Source organism: Schistocerca gregaria, chromosome 5, assembly GCF_023897955.1.
Source record: "Schistocerca gregaria isolate iqSchGreg1 chromosome 5, iqSchGreg1.2, whole genome shotgun sequence".
Classification (NCBI taxonomy): Eukaryota; Metazoa; Arthropoda; class Insecta; order Orthoptera; family Acrididae; genus Schistocerca; species Schistocerca gregaria.
Window position 1 is genome coordinate 76,173,341 of NC_064924.1, and position 17,947 is coordinate 76,191,287.

Consider the following 17,947-nt stretch of genomic DNA (forward strand, 5'->3'; position numbering starts at 1 on the left):
AAATTACGGACCGCTGATTTCCGTACGTGGTGTTACCACCCGAAAGCGACCCAGATCAGTTTCATATAATTTACATCAGGCGAATTTGGTCGCCGAGACATCAACGTGAGTTCACTATAATGCTGCTCAAACCACTGCAGCACGGTACTGGCTCCGAGACGCGAACGATTATACTAGTGAAAGATGAGATCGCCTGAGGAGAAGACATCAAGTATGAAGGTATACACGTGGTTCGTAGGAGTCAGCGTGTCTTCGATAGCCGCCATAGGTCACATGCAAGCGCAGAAGGTTGTCTCATATAGCATAATTCTGGTCCCACCAGCCAGCGTTTGTGACCCGCTGAGCGTTTTGAGCCGTCGTTCACCTCGATGGCAGCGTTTGTGGAGACGACCATCGACCAAGTGTAGCAAAAATGTAATTCACTCGAAGAGGCGACACGTTTCCATTGACTTACGGTCGAATCCCGGTTCCGCGCCCACTACAACTGTAATTGACGATATCGTTGCCTCGACATGTGTACATGTGAGGGTGGTCTGCTGCGGAGCACCATGTTCAACAATGTACCGTGAACAGTTTGCTCCGAAACACTTGTGCGTTTACCAGCATTGTGCACTTTCGGCAGAGATGCCACAGATCACCATCTGTCCAACTTTACAGAGAAGACAAGCCTGCGAGCCACATGTTCTGTGAAGATTCGTGGACGAACAACCAACCATTTAGCACCTAGTTGTAGTTTCGCTGTCTTTCTACCTCTTCCCGTAGATGCTCACGACAGTAGCACGTGAACATTCGACCAGGTTCCGCGTTTTCGAGATACTCGTTCACAGACTCTGTATTACAATAATGTGCCCTTTGTCGAAGTCGCTTATCTCAATGGATTTTGCCGTTTCCAGCGAATAACTTCGCTAGAGTGATCTCCCGCCAGTGTCTGCTCCGCGTACATACTTTTGTCGCCGCCTCACGTGCCCGAGACGCTATCAGGTTGCAACCAACGTCGTGGTGGGCACTGGCAATAATGTTTTGGCTGATCAGTGTATGTGGCACAGGAATCTGACCTGAAGATCTCCTTAAGACCGTAATGGTTCCCTTGCCAAAGGAACGCAATGCCAGTCAACGTAAATATTATAAGACAATTGGTTTTATATGTCATGTCAATAAGGCTCTGACCAGAACAGTGATGAGAAAAACAGAGAGGAATGTAGTGGAGAATATAGGAAAAGATCAGTTAGTATTTAGAAAACGAAGAGGGACCACAGATGCAATTGGGTGTCTGAGGATGATGGAAGAAAGGCTTTTGAAAGTGAACAGAGAAATTGTGTTTGTTTTGTCGGCTACTAAAAAGCATTTGGCAGTATATGCTGCTGAAGATTCTGAAGGATACTTGTATGGACTGGAAGGATAGAAGGTTAATAAAGTAACTCTATATGGGGCAGAAAGAAGTGGTTCGAGCAGAAGAGGATGAAACTGGAGAAGTCAGTACTAGAAGGTAAATAGACAGGGTTTTTGTATGTCAACAGCACTTTTCAATATATGTATGCTGTTAAGCTAGTTAATAAGGCCTTAGAAAAATCAGAAGGAGTTGTTGTTGGAGGAGAATGAATAAAAAAACCACCAAGTACGCTGATGATATGACTCTGCTTGCAAAAACGGAGAACGATCTTGAGGTAATGGTGGAGAATATTTTCAGTTTGGGTAAAGAGTTTGGAATGAAACTGGACATAAGCGTGACGATTAGCATGTCACTAAATGGAATGGTATTAGGACAATTCAGTAATTCCAGTACTTGGGAAGCTTGATGACGTCCAGTGGAAGTTGTACAGAGGAAGTGAGGCGCAGAATATCCCCATGAGAGAGAGAGCTTTTGGGGGACTGATAGGTTTGCTAACAGACAGAATCATTCCCATAATACTTAGGAGGATTGTGTGGAGTGTGGTGCCTCATGATACTGAAACGTGGACTGTCAGACCAAAAGTATAAAAGTACTTTAAAAGTTTTGAAATGTGATTATGGAGAAGAATGGAGAAAGTGAAATGTATCGATAGAAAAAGAAATCAGGAGGTGCCGAGTAGCGAGGGAGGGGAGAGGAGCTTCATGGGGATCATATGGAAGGGGAAAATATCTTGGATGGGACGCATATTACGTAGGAATTGTCTGTTACGGAGAATCATGGAGGGAAAAGTAGAACGAAAAAGAGGGAGACGAAGCAGAAAGTTTGGAATGCTGACAGATGTAAAGAGAGGCAGAAGTTGCAACCAAATGAAGAAGAATGCTAAGGACAGAGAGCTATGGAGGGCGTCCAACTGATACGTACTTGAGGGCAGATTTAGTGAAAGAAGAAGAAGAAGAAGAGGCACACATGATGCTTAGAGGAAGGTGTGCAGTGTTTGAAAGCGACAGAAAGAAACGCAACGTGTGCGACACGTCATACCAATGCTACTGCCTTCATTTTTGTATGACTCCTGGTACACCAGCAACGTTGAAAAGATGATAGAATTTCAGTGCTATCGTATTTTTCTCTTTCGAAGGATGAGGACTTGTTGAATAGTAACGGCCCCGAATTTTTTATGTAAAAATTCTTGATGGTTTTCGAATGAAGCAAAACTTATTAATTTCTATGTCTTTATTCTTCATGTCTACATACTTGCAAATCTCTGCCGCTAGCGGGCTCAAAATTGTAGCGTGGAACATGACGGTTTGTAACGTAATTTTTTCGGTGTTTGAGAAACAGTGAGCTGTAATGAAGTTCCTAATTTGAAGAATTCCTCTACACAAGGAGCACCTACTGTTTCAGCATGAAAATGCCAGAGCACTAACGAGTGCTACGACGTATGCAAGAATCCGACGCGTCACGTTCACAATCTTTGATTCCCCCACCCCGTGAATTCCTGACTTGGCCCCATCAGAATTTCATCTGTTTACGAAAGTTAAATAACATCTTTGAGGACTTCAATTTGATAGTGAGGGAGCATTGAAAGCAGATGTGAGGTTGTGGCTTCATCAGAAATGTCTGACATCCTACACTGAAGTTATCAACAGAGTGGTCTCTCGTTGAGACAAGTGCGTTCATCACCACGGTGAAAACGTTGAAAAATAAGCATGTAGACATCTATAAGATAGATGAAAGGTGCAGAATTTCAATAACACACGTTCTATTTAAAAATCTTTAAGAGATTTCATACAAAAAATTGGGAGGCGTTATTTTTCAGCACGCCCTTCTACTAAAGAAACCAAAATACAGAATACCCAGAGTTTGCCATTGATTTTCTTCTGAGCCATACTAACAAAATCTGTCTCATAATTGGAGTAGAAACCCTGAAAATACAGCTGATTAACGAAACGGAAGACTACAATATTTTTAAAAATATGTGTGATATTGTCGAAAGTCCTTTTGCAATCTGGCATGGTCACAAGGACCTACAGTAATCTATATGCACAAAATTGTATAATTTGTATCATACTTCGATCGCAAATATTTTTTTATATTTTATTTGAGCCCTAGTTTCGATAATTAATAATAATTTTATGATCGGTCTTTGTTAATATAATGGTACAGAAAACGTAAAATTGAGCTGAGAATAGCAGTGTGAAAATTACAGCACGTGATAAAACATAAGGACAAATAATTGTATGTGACGCAAACTCTGAGCTACTCTGTATCTTTATTCCTTCTTGCTATGCCCATTACTATAGAGGTATCTGTACCTACTACAGTTTAGAATGTAGTGCTGGAATGTTGCTGTCCGTATTAGAGGCATTCGGCAGCGTTGTGTCAGGAGTGAGTGCTGACGGCGTGCGATCTCGTGTTTGTGGCAGACCACCCCAAGACCGTGGCGTTCGTCACACACGGCGGGATGCTGGGCCTGCAGGAGGCGGTTGCGGCAGGGGTGCCCATGCTGGTGGTGCCGGTCCTAGGCGACCAGCCGCACAACGCCGCATCCCTGAGCAGCCGCGGCGTCGCCCTGACTTTGACCGTGAATCAGCTGACTGAGCACAATGTGCGCCACGCCCTGGACAGCCTCGTCAACGACACCAGGTGAGCACACCATGAGCAGTCGCGGCATCGCCATGCCCTGACCTTCTGACAGCTTACCAAACAGATAGAACATGACTCCAATGACAGACTCGTGTGTGACATCAGATGAGCACGTCTTGAGCAGCTGTTGCATAGCCTTGCCCTGACCTTGTAAATGTTCAAGCAGGGTGAATGTGGCACTAATCATAGACTAGTCAATGACACCAGGTGAGCACACCATGAGCAGCCATGGCATCGCCCTGCCCTGACCTTGTGAGAGCTGAACAAGTAGAGTGAACATGACTCCAATGACAGGCACGTCTATGACATCAGACGAGCACGCCATGAGCAGCTGTAGTGTAACCTTGTCCTGACCTTGTGAGAGATGACTAAGCGGAGTGAACATGACACTCTTGACAGACTCATCAGTGACACTAGCTGAGCATGCTAGGAGCAGCTGCAGTGTCGCCTTGCGCTAAGCTTGCAACAGCAGACCAAACAGAGTGATTGTCACACTCTAGACAAGCTTGTTAGTGACACCAGTTTAGCACAATATAAGTAGCAATGATGTTGTCTTGATCCTGACCGTGCAACACCATAACGAGCACATTGTGCATGAATGCCTTGACAGACTCACGAATGATACCAGGCGAGTGCACCACGAGCAACTCTGTAGTGTCGCTCTGACTCTCATGGTGAGCCAGCTGATCATGCCCAAGTGCGCACAATGCCCTTGACATGCTCGTCGATGACACAAAGTGAAATCACGATGAGCACCCGTGGCGCCACCTTGACGTTTGTTTGTGAACGAAATTTGATACATGAGGATGTGGTGTGCGTACTGAAAGACCTTCGGTACACACACCATCAGATTATTTGACTTGTCGCTCTAACGAAGTAGGCGAGTGTCAGCAATATGTCTCATAGTCTTATTGTGGCGTGTTTATCTTCTGCCGTTAAGTCAGACGATAGAAAAGCCAATTGCATGCTTATAGTAGCAGATTGATGGTCACCAACTTTAAAGAGAACTTGATTAATTTTCACACACATTTATTAAAATAATAAATAACATAGACATTACGTAACTTGATTTTGGATGCTGTTTACAATTGACAATATGAAGTTCCTTAGGTCTTGGTATGTTAATCTTATTCTCACATATCTCTGATACTTGACAAAGTGTCTATTCCTTTACCTTCATGGCTATGTACAGGAATATGGTAATCTTATTAGGTGCAGACTGAAACTTGACTATGGACTGGTACAGACTAATGCAGACTGGTACAGACTGGTACAGACTAATGCAGACAGGTACAGACTAATGCAGACTAACTAATAGATGGTCTGTACACTCGTTATAATACCTCGCGCGTTCAGGTATCACTGCGCGAGTGTGATCCGTGAGGAGAAAAGTTCTACATTAGCAGCAATCTCTTTGACTCCGTTACATATTAATACGCGGCTCGGCGGAAGCAGAATTTGGTCCGTCTCTATGGCAGCGCCATCTCATAGTGCGGAGACGTACGAGCGCTGTGCCCACACTGTTGTCCTTAGTGGGGCGCACTCTAGTGGGAAAGTTGTGTACGCACTGACTACGTGGAACTATGTACACAACAGAAGAGTATGCACAAGATTTGTGACTGAAATCAGGGTTTCGTAATAATTCAAAGTGTGATTCTTAACGGGATGAAATCGACAAATGTTAAAGACACTTCGTGACAACCCTAAGGTTCGGAATGGGAACAATACTCATTATAATAAACATTGTGTTTCACAATTTCTTGCCGGCCAGAGTGGCCGTGCGGTTCTAGGCACAACCGTCTGGAGCCGAGCGACCGCTAGGGTCGCAGGTTCGAATCCTGCCTCAGGCATGGATGTGTGTCATGTCCTTAGGTCATGACCTCAGAAGTTACGTCGCATAGTACTCAGAGCCGTTTGAACCACAATTTATTGTGTCCAGGAAGCCTGCCAACTCGTTTCACTAGACAAACAATCCAACCACTTGTATTAATGAGTTATATTACAACTGATCAAATAGAATACTTAAGATGTGTCGCAATCAAAGGGCGACATACAAAATAATCAGTCCTTGCACTGACTACTGCTGTCTAACAGACAAAAGTCTTTCCTGAACTGCTATCGAAGTGACTAACGTTGACGCTGCTATTAAAGTCTCTAATCTTGGAGCTACTCCACCAGTCGGGCGTGGCGTTTATGACTTCTTCACAAAGGCGCAGCTGCTCTCGCGTTGCCGTCCTGGCAGGGAGGTTAGTCAGCCTGCTATTGGCTGGCTTCTTCTCACAGTCTCTCTTCACTTTCGCTCCCGATTGGCGTCCTGGCGCTTGACTTTACGCCGTAGAGCAATTCATGTTACACACTTCTGGGAAGAACCAATGTCTTCAAACGCCATCCAACAACGTTACTGAGAATCAAAGTTTTAGGCAACGGCGCCAGTAAATGTATGTACTCTACTGGCCATTAAAATTGTTAAACAAAGAAGAAATGCAGATGATAAACGGATATTCATTGGACAAATATATTATACTAGAACTGACATGTGATTACATTTTCACGCAATTTGGGTGCGTACATCCTGAGAAATCAGTACCCAGAACAACCAACTCTGGCCATAATAGCGGCCTTCATACGCCTGGGGATTGAGTCAAACAGAGCTTGGATGGCGTGTACAGGTACAGCTGCCCATGCAGCTTCAATACGATACCACAGTTCATCATGAGTAGTGACGCGTATTGTGACGAGCCAGTTGCTCGGCCACCATTGACCAGACGTTTTCAGTTGGTGAGAGATCTGGAGAATGTGCTGGCCACAGCAGCAGTCGAACATTTTCATGTATCCAGAAAGGCCCGTACAGGACCTGCAACATGCGTTCGTGCATTATCCTGCTGAAATGTAGTGTTTCGCAGTGATCGAATTAAGGGTAGAGCCACGGGTCGTAACAAATCTGAAATGTAACGTCCACTGTTCAAAATGCCGTCAATGCGAACAAGAGGTGACCGAGACGTGTAACTAATGGCACGCCATATCATCACGCCGGATGATAAGCTAGTATGGCGATGACGAATACACGCTCCCAGTGCCAAACACGGATGCGACCATCGTGATGCTGTAAACAGAACCAGGATTCATCCGAACAAATGACGTTTTGCCATTCGTGCACCCACGTTCGTCGTTAAGTACGCCATCGTAGGAGCTCCTGTCTGTCATGCAGCGGCGAGGGTAACCGCAGCCATGGTCTCCGAGCTGGTAGTCCATGATGCTGCAAACGTCGTCGAACTGTTCGTGCAGATGGCTGTTGTCTTGCGAACGTCCCCATCTGTTGACTCAGGGATCGAGACGTGGCTGCACGATCCGTTACAGCCATGCGGATAAGATGCCTGTCATCTCGACTGCTAGTGATACGAGGCCGTTGGGATCCAGCACGGCGTTCCGTATTACTCTCCTGAACCCACCGATTCCATATTCTGCTAACAGTCATTGGATCTGGACCAACGCGAGGAGCAATGTCTCGATACGATAAACCGCAATCGACATAGGCTAAAATCCGACCTTTATCAAAGTCGGAAACGTGATGGTACGTATTTCTCCTCCTTACACGAGGCATCACGTTTCACCAGGCAACGCCGGTTAACTACTATTCGTGTATGAGAAATCGGTTGGAAACTTTCCTCATGTCAGCACGTTGTAGGTGTCGCCACCGGCTCCAAGCTTGTGTGAATGCTCTGAAAAGCTAATCATTTGCATATCACAGCATCTTCTTTCTGTCGGTTAAATTTCATGTCTGTATAAAGTCATCTTCGTGGTGTAGCAATTTTAATGGTCAGCAGTGTTTGTACACATGATGATTCGGTGATGACGTTACAAACTTTCTAGGATGATGGAGAAGGATAAATGCATCAGTTTGAGGTAAGAGCCCTGCACAGAAAACGATAGAGTCGATAGTTATAAGTGAAAACCTTTCGAACACCTCAAACAATGGAATACATAAACTGGTACTGTTTTTCTTAAGACTGTTTGACAGGCAACTTCCAGGGGTGGTAGTAGCGACGAAAAAAAGGTAAAAAGTCCAGTAAACATTGACTCTAAAATTCATACCTGGGGAGCTATGAGAACCTGTTCATCTTCGCTGCTGTGAAACATGTCTTCTCTATTGAAGACGTACCCAAGGCTCTTCAGGAATGCATTTTAAATCCGATATTAACTGGACATTTTTTCTCGTTTTGGTCCATACTAGCACCTCTGAAAGTTGACTACCCTACAACCTACGCTAAACATGTATTCCACTGTCAACGATATCAGAACGGTTTCCGCTTATAACTTTCGAATCGTTCGTTTCCGTTACAGGGTACCTTATCTCAAATTATTGTATTTATCCTTCTCCATCATTCTAGAAAGTTTGTAACACCATTACGGAATCATTCTGTATATACCAACATCCACAGGCGCTGGCGAGTATAACTTTTACAACCTATAGTGTCGTTTCATGACGTTCCGCAACAAGGGTTCCCTTGTAAAACTTGATCTATTAAGTCCCTACTGCAGCCTTTAGAAGTGTGTAACATGAATTGTGAAACACCGCGTACAGACTAGGGGACATAAAAACGTAAGTTACACATGTCGTGTGACGCTAAGACCACTGCACAACAAGAGCAGAACATTGTCAGAAGAGAGTAAATGCTCTGAGCTTCTAGCAGAGACAGACTTGCTGCGCTGCAGACAATAAGAGCAGCACATTATGATTCTTGTGTGCAAAACATCTAAATAGTGAAATCCTGGTGGTGTATGGACCAAGTGGTGTATCGTGTCCAGCAGTAGTGAACTGGTGCCATGAACGTGAGCAAGGCGGCACAGACATAGGTGACGCTAATCGGGAAGGAAGGCTGTTGGCATCGATCGAGGGCGATATTCAGGCAATGACTCGCAACAAACGCAAATTTTCCAACCATCAGGACGTTCACAGAGCAGTTCTCTAATGACCAATAAAATGCATTACTATCGTCGAGGAATTGAAAGATTGGTAGAACGTTACGACCGTTGTTTACAACGACCTGGTGACAATGTTCAAAATTCAAAATATTGCCATGTATTTGTGATACTTTGCTGTTTAATACGACATTCATTAAACTTAACCAAACGAAGGTTAATTTTTGGTGCCTTCGTAATAATGTCGTGAATAACGTCAGAACCCCCTTGAAGATATGCCTCGTGATGACTGGGTGTTGTGTGATGTCCTTAGGTTAGTTAGGTTTAAGTAGTTCTACGTTCTAGGGGACTGATGACCATAGATGTTAAGTCCCATAGTGCTCAGAGCCATCTGAACCATTTTTGAACCCATTAAGGTACTGTTGTATTCGTATACAGGATGCAACGGTAGAAGAGTGTAGCGACATGCACGGAGACTGTTGACGGTCTTCATCGACTGGTACTGGGGGTGGCAGTTGATACTGAACTTAAATAAGTGTAATGAATTCACCGTAAATAGACGAATAGATCTGTTACGGTCTGATTACACTACTGCCGGTAAGTCACTGGAAACAATAACAATAGTAAAATATCTAAAATACGTGGAGTGACCTATGACGAAATGAAAACACAAAACTGTTTGTAGGAGGAGCACACGCCACACTGAAAGTTCTGGAAAGAATTGTATGGAAATGCAATTTATACAAGAAATAAGCGGCTTACAATGCACTAGGGCGACCGATTCTTGTCTGCTGGTAATTGGTCTCGGACGCTCACCACTTTGGAACAACAGAAGACATAGAGCAGACCAAACGAAGATCATAGTGTTTCTTCAGAGGTTCATTTAGTAGACGAAGCACAAGAGCGTTACGGATATGTTCAACATATTCGAGTGGCAGGTGCAACACAAGAGGCGCTGTGTATCACAGATAACTTAACTGTTGAAATTTCGAAAACATGCTTCCAAAAAGGTTCCAGAAACTTACTACATCGCCAGCCGGTTCTAGGCGCTTCATTCTGGAACCGCGCGACCGCTACGGTCGCAGGTTCGAATCCTGACTTGGGCATGGATGTGTGTGATGTCATTAGGTTGGTTAGTTTTAAGTAGTTCTAAGATCTAGGGGACTGATGACCTCAGATCTTAAGTCCCATAGTGCTCAGAGCCGTTTGAAATCATACTACATCCTCACATATGCATCTTGCACAGCGACTACAGTGAGAAAACTAGGGAAATTAGAGCTATCTCGCACGGTGCCTTATCGAAGGTCGCTAATCCCACGGACCATTCAGAAACGGAAGAGACAAGAGAGAAGAGAAATACCCTCCGCCACACCATGTCAGATGGCGTCCGTGTGAGATGTAGATGCACACGTAGCATGAGTGTAATCAAGTTTCTAGGTCTACATTAAAATTGCTACTCCCCGAAGATGACGTGCTACAGACGCGATATTTAACCGACAGGAAGAAGATGCTGTGATATGCAAATGATTATTTTCTCAGAGCATTCACACAAGGTTGACGCCGGTGGCGACAACCACAACGTGCTGACATGAGGAAAGTTTCCAACCGATTTCTCATACACAAAAAGCAGTTGACCGGCGTTGCCTTGTGAAACGTTGTTGTGATGCCTCTTGTAAGGAGGATAAATCCGTACCATCACGTTTCCGATTTTGACAAAGGTCGGATTTTAGCCTATAGCGATTGCAGTTTATCGTATCGCGACATTGCTGCTCGCGTTGGTCGAGATCCAATCACTCTTAGCAGAATATGGAATCGGTGTGTTCACGAGGGTAATACGGAAGTCCGTGTTGGATCCCAACGGCCTCTTATCACTAACAGTCGAGATGACAGGCATCTTATCCGCATAGCTGAAACGGATCGTGCAGCCACGTCTCCATCCCTGAGTCAACATATGGGGGGACGTTCGCAAGACAACAACCATCTCCACGAACAGGTCGAGCCCGCATCTCTTGGTCGTGCGGTAGCGTGCTCGCTTCCCACGCCCGGGTTCCCGGGTTCGATTCCCGGCTGGGTCAGCCTCGTGATGGCTGGGTGTTGTGTGATGTCCTTAGGTTAGTTAGGTTTAAGTAGTTCTAAGTTCTAGGGGACTGATGACCATAGATGTTAAGTTCCATAGTGCTCAGAGCCATATGAACCATTTTTGAACAGTTCGATGACGTTTGCAGCAGCATGGACTATCAGCTCGAAGACCATGGCTGCGGTTACCCTTGACGCTGCATCGCAGGCAAGAGCACCTGCGATGGTGTACTCAACGACGAACCTGGGTGCACGAATGGCAAAACGTCAATTTTTTCGGATGAATCCAGGTTCTGTTTGCAGCATCTTGATGGTCACTTCCGTGTTTGGTGACATCGCGGTGAACGCACATTGGAAGCGTGTATTCGTCATCGTCGTACTGGAGTGTCACCTGGCGTGATAGTATGAGGCGCCATTGGTTACACGTCTCGGCCACCTCTTGTTCGCACTGAGGGAACTTTGAAAAGTGGACGTTACATATCAGATGTGTTACGACGCGTGGCTCTACTCTTCATTCGATCCCTGCGAGACCCTACATTTCATCAGGACAATGCACAACCGCACATAGCAGGTCCGGTACGGTCCTTTCTGGATACAGAAAATGGTCGACTGCTGCCCTGGCCACTACATTCTCCAGATCTCTCACGAATTGAAAACGTCTGGTCAATGGTGACCGAGCAACTGGCTCGTCACAATACGCCAGTCACTACTCATGATGAACTGTGGTACCGTGTTGAAGCTGCATGGGCAGCTGTACCTGTACACGCCATCCAAGCTCTGTTTGATTCAATGCCCTCGCTTATCAAAGCCGTTATTACGGCCAGAGTTGGTTGTTCTGGGTATTGATTTCTCAGGAACTATGCACCCAAATTGCGTGAAAATGTAATCAAATGTCAGTTCTAGTATAATATATTTGTCCAATGAATCCCCGTTTATCATCTTATTTCTTCTTGGTGTAGCAATTTTAATGGCCACTAGTGTACTTGGTACGGTAAATGGCGGAGCTAAAGTTAGTGTTTCGTTTCGGCCCATTGGGATGGCATATCATTGCGGCAGAAAGCTACGACTACGCTGCGCGTATCTATGCTTCTTATTTTAAAAAAAGATGGTTCAGTTTAAATAGGAATAAAAAGAAAACCTATGCGGGGTGTACGACGAAAAAACTGAAAACACTTAGTATGTTATGAGATACCGGAAACTGAGTAGTCTGGGAATGGGAATACTAACATAGGGTCACTTTGATGCAGTTACCTCTGACTCTACCCCCTTTTATGTTGAGTCAAGATCATACATCTGTAATTATTCCCTGAACGTCCTGGGACTGGGACGCTACAAGCCCCGTGTGCTCTCCCTCCCCTAAAGAAGTTCGAGATGGGCGATGTAGATCAAGTGTCTTTATGTCTTTAATTTTGCACCCGAGGTATCAGGTTGTAATCTCCGTTAGGGTAACTTGTAGGTCCTGCAGTCGAGGCCCAGACGATGTAATTTTCATAAATTTTCGTGGTTTTGAAGTGAATTTTTGTCGGTAACGATGGTAAGACAGCCAAAGTGTGTTGAGATGGCCTACAGAGTCCGCGTTCGAATCCTGGAGACAGCAGTGCTTCATCTACCTCTCTTAAAAAAACTTATATAGTGCAGTTGCTAAAGTTCATATTGCTAGCAGCGGAAATATGCTCCTACCGGAGCACAAAAACGGCGTGTATGCTCTTATTTAATTAAAATAATCTAAGTGAGAAGGGTGTACCTGTTGCCTAATTCTGTCTTCGTCAGCAGCTTTAAAAATGTTTTAATGCGGACACATTCGCGCTTTTTTCAACGTGCACCACGCCTCTCACTCTCACAGCCTCACCTATCTGCAGCTCGCTCACAGACGCTAGTTCATCGCTGTAAGTCTCTCAACCCGTCCACACGTGCTTGCCCATTCTCAATCAGTTATCTATCCCAACTCATTATCATTATTTCTTTGTGTCTCTCAAACTCTCAGTGTCTCCTGCCTCACAGATACAGTTTCGTTTGTTCTGTTTCTGACGTTGTCGCTATCACTGCCTCCCTCTATTTCGCTTTTACTATCTCAATCCTTCCTTCCCACTACTGCTGCCTCTTGTCGCTGTCACTATCTGCCTCTTCTCGCTGTCACTTTTCTTGCTGTCACTATCTGCTTCTTCTCGCTGTCATTACTGTCTCTTCCTCATTCTCATTGTCGTAGACGCCGTCTCTCATTATCACTGCCTCTCTCCCACTTCCTTCTCATTTTCGTCTCCCACTGGCGCTGTCTCCTTTGCTCTTTCCCTAGCATCGTTCTGTCACTGCCACTGGGTCTCTCTTTCTTTCACACTGCCCTTGTCTCCTTCGCTCCTTTCATATCACAACCACTGGCCGCTTATTCTTTTCCGTGTTTTTCACCACAGCAACTGTCTCCTTCTCTCTCAACGTAAAAAAGCGCGAATATGTTCGCATGCCAAAATATTTGGGAAATTTTTAAAAGTGCTGAGAAAGGTAGAATGGTGAAACTGGTACCCCACTCTTCAGTCAGAGATCCTTTTAAACAGAAGCATATTCGCTTTGTTTTTTGCTCCGATAGGAGAATTTTTCCGCTGGTTCCCTTCTTTCCCTTCATACAGCAGGGCATGTCAGTCATATGAAAAGCATTTTATGGGTGAGTGAAATTTTGGTAGTCAAATTGCGTGAAACTGAAATAACGCACAAAAAGCTTGGGCTTCCCAGAACGGTTGTGATGATAACGGATCCACTTTATAGCATATTTTCTCCGTTCTAAGTTAGTTTATAAACTACGTTTTCAGCTCATGCCACATTATATTCTTGTATATTACGTGTACATGTCGGGTAGCTTTGAATCTCTGTGTCGCGCAAACGGATAAAGATATCGGAAAAATTGTTTTTTTTTTTTTTTTTTTAACATGTATCAATGGGACAAATGTCACAATTCCGGTGTTAAACGCACGATGTCGAACGTATTATCAGCAATTTTAGATTTCAACACACGAGCAGAAACTATGGGTGTCACCGTGTTAACAAAATTGTGAGTTCCAGCAAACAAACTCAAATTGTGGATTTGAACATACCAGCAGACTAGAACCTGTAGGTTCCATCGAAGTAGCAAAAACAGCAGTTTCCACATTAGTAGCAAAAACAGGAGGGTCCAACATACCAGCAGAAACTGTGGAGTTCATTCTATTAGCAAAACTGTGGAGTCTAACATACTAACAGAAACTGTAGGTTCCAACATTCTAACGGAGCAGAAAGGGAAACGTCATGATCCATCGTCCTAACAGAAACTGCAGTTTTCAATGTAGTCGCAGAAATTGGAGGATTGGGCATATCAGCAGAAACTATGGGATCCATAATGTTGCCAAAACTGCGGATCCCAACACACTAACTTAAAATGTGTGTTGCAACACACCAGCAGACTTTGGTTTCCAAGATACTAACAGAAATCGCAAGTTACATTCTATTGGTTGAAACTACAATTTCCAACGCACAAGCAGAATCGACAGGTTTAAGTATACTATCAGGAACTATGGGTTTCATCGCCTTATCAACACTGCGTATTCCAATATATTAGTAGAACCTCATGTTCCATTATACTAGTGGAGATTGTGGGGCCATTGTTCTAGGAGAAGCTGCAATTTATAATGTACTGGCACAAACAGCAGGTTCCATTTCACTAGGAGAAACTGAGGATTCCAGTATATTAGCAGAAAAGGTGTGGCCAAATATGTTAGTCGAAACTACGGGTTCCAGTATTCTAAGAGAAATTTACGGCCCACGGCACTACCCGAATATGCAGTTTACAGATCACTACTTGAAGCTGTGGGGTCGAACATACTAGCTGAAACTATGGATTCCACTGTATTAGCAGAAAGTGCGTATTCCAGTGTCCCAGTAGAAACAGTATGTTCAATCGTACTAGCAGAAACTACATTTTCCAATGTTCCTGCAGAATCAGTATGGTACAACATACTAGCAGGAATTGTAGATTCCATCACATTAGAAGAAACTAAGTTTGTATTACGAGCACTGTGGAGTCATTCGTACTCTCAGAGACTGTGTTATACATCGTACGAGAGTTGACTGAAGAGTGATGCCTTCACCTGCATTAATTTGGTTTGTATGGGAATACTTTAATAAATCAAACGCAGAAATAATCCTTAGAATATGATCTTTAATTACGAATATTCACATTTCCACATAATCATCAGCCAATTGGATATATTTCTGCCAACGATGAACAAGTTTTCTGAAGCCCTCACGGAAGACGTCGACACTCTGTTTCCGCAATCAAAGTCTCACAGTTCCCCCAGCGTCTTCATCAGAAGCATAATGATGTCTCCGCAGATGGCCTTTCTTTATCGGGAACATATGAAAGTCAGACGGTGTTAAATCTGGACTGTATGGAGGTGCCGTACGGTGGTGAGATTCAGTCTCTGAAGTTATGTTGTGGTAGCACGTGAAGTGTGTGGTTTGGCATTGTCATGCTGCAGGAAAACATTTCCCTTTTCCTTTCGGACCCTTGTTAGCCGTCTTTTCAGAGTTCGCAGCGTTGTGATGTAACGCTCTGAACTTATTGCTGTTCCACGATCAAGTAAATCAACATGGATAACACCATCTCCGTCACAGAACACTGTGGTCATGATTTTTCCAGTCGAGGGCTGCCTCTTGAATTTCTTTGTGTCTATATTCCATAGACATACGTTTTTTCTCCGAATCGTAATGATGTACCCACATTTTGTCTCCTGTCACAATTGAATGGAGAAACGCGTCACCTTCACTGCCGTAACGCAAGAGGAGTTCCTGGCAAATTTCAAGTCTGTGCGGTTTCATTTCAGGAGTCAGCATCCGGGATAGCCATCGTGCACAGATCTTTTGATAGCCAAGCAAAGCAAAAATGTGACACACACGTTTTTGTGAAATGCCGATTGTGCTTGCAGTTTCTCTCTGAGTGATACGATGGTCGTCCTGAATCAATCTGTCAAGATTTCGCTTGTAAAACTCGGTCGTTGCTGTCACTGACCGTCCAATCCTCTGTTTGTCACGCAGGTCACATGTTCCCGGCTCAGCGTCTTTAAACTTACTCGCCCAACGACAGATAGTACTCGCATCAACACAATCACCATAAACTGCATTCATTCTCTGATGAATCTCCTTTGGGGTCATACCTTCTGCTGTCAAGAATTCAGTTACAGCACGTTGCTTAAATGGCATTGACCGACTGCCTGCTTTACACTGTAACAACACAACCGTTCAATGCTAAGGCTTCCCGCCAACTGGAGCTGCACAGAAGAAACTACAGTACAAGCCAGTACCTGCCTGATTACAATGCTGGCTACTGTTGAAGAGTTACGAAGGTGGAGGCATTACTTTTCTGTCAACCCTTGTATTACCCGAAACCGCTGGTACGCTTACAACGGTTGTTGTTGTTGTCTTCAGTCCTGAGACTGGTTTGATGCAGCTCTTCATGCTACTCTATTCTGTGCAAGCTTCTTCATCTCCGAGTACCTACTGCAGCCTACGTCTTACTGAATCTGCTTAGTGTATTCATCTCTTGGTCTCCCTCTACGTTTTTTACCCTCCACACTGCCCTCCAATACTAAATTGGTGATCCCTCGACGTCTCAGAACATGTCCTGCCAACCGATCCCTTCTTCTAGTCAAGATGTACCACAAGCTCCTCTTCTCCCCTATTCTATTCAACACCTCCACATTAGTTATGTGATATACGCATCTAATCTTCAGCATTCTTCTGTAGCACCACATTTCGAAAGCTTCTATTCTCTTCTTGTCTAATCTATTTATCGTCCACGTTTCACTTCCATACATGGCTACGCTCCATACAAATACTTTCAGAAACGACTTCCTGACATTTAATTCTATACTCGATGTTAACAAATTTTTCTTCTTCATAACGCTTTCCTTGCCATTGCCAGTCTACATTTTATATCCTCTCTACTTCGACCATCATCAGTTATTTTGCTCCCCAAATAGCAAACCTCCTTTACTACTTTAAGTGTCTCATTTCCTAATCTAATTCCCTCTGCATCACCCGACTTAATTCGACCACATTCCATTATCCTCGTTTTGGTTTTGTTGATGTTCATCTTATACCCTCCTTTCAAGACACTGTCCATTCCGTTCAACTGCTCTTCCAAGTCCTTTGCTGTCTCTGACAGAATTACAATGTCATCGGCGAACCCCAAAGTTTTTATTTCTTCTCCATGGATTTTAATACCTACTCCGAACTTTTCTTTTGTTTCCTTTACTGCTTGCTCAATATACAGATTGAATAGCATCGGGGATAGGCTGCAACCCTGTCTCACTCCCTTCCCAACCACTGCTTCCCTTTCATACCTCTCGACTCTTATAACTGCCATCTGGTTTCTGTACAATTTGTAAATAGCCTTTCCCTGTCTGTATTTTACCCCTGCCACCTTCAGAATTTGAAAGAGAGTATTCCAATCAACACTGTCAAAAGCTTTTTCTACGTCTACAAATGCTAGAAACGTAGGTTTGCTTTTCCTTGGTCTTTCTTCTAAGATAAGTCATAGGATCAGTATTGCCTCACGTGTTCTAACATTTGTACGGAATCTAAACTGATCTTCCCCGAAGTCGGCTTCTACTAGTTTTTCCATTCGTCTGTAAAGAATTCGCGTTAGTATTTTGCAGGCGTGACTTATTAAACTGGTAGTTCGGTAATTTTCACATCTTTCAACGCCTGCTTTCTTTGGGATTGGGATTATTATCTTCTTCTTGAAGTCTGAGGGTATTTCGCCTGTCTCATACATCTTGCTCACCACGTGGTAGAGTTTTGTCAGTATACAGTACAACGCCGCAATTCGCATTAGTTACTTTCGACATCTCTTACGCAGAGTACACAGTGACCACTTTGCCGCCATCTCCACTG

General features: G+C 44.1%; 2 protein-coding genes across 6 annotated transcripts in view; one reads left to right on the forward strand and one right to left on the reverse strand.

The window, feature by feature from the left end:
• The window catches only part of LOC126272930 (lachesin-like), a 2,822,604-nt gene that overhangs the window by 555,861 nt on the left and 2,248,796 nt on the right, over positions 1-17,947 (reverse strand). The window lies entirely within an intron of this gene.
• LOC126272927 (UDP-glucosyltransferase 2-like) overlaps positions 1-17,947 on the forward strand; it is a 76,602-nt gene that overhangs the window by 56,810 nt on the left and 1,845 nt on the right. For all 5 annotated transcript variants that reach the window (XM_049976216.1, XM_049976221.1, XM_049976218.1 and 2 more), the window contains one exon: positions 3,814-4,033. In XM_049976216.1, the coding sequence (XP_049832173.1) occupies positions 3,814-4,033 (220 nt within the window). The remainder of the gene's footprint in view (positions 1-3,813; positions 4,034-17,947) is intronic.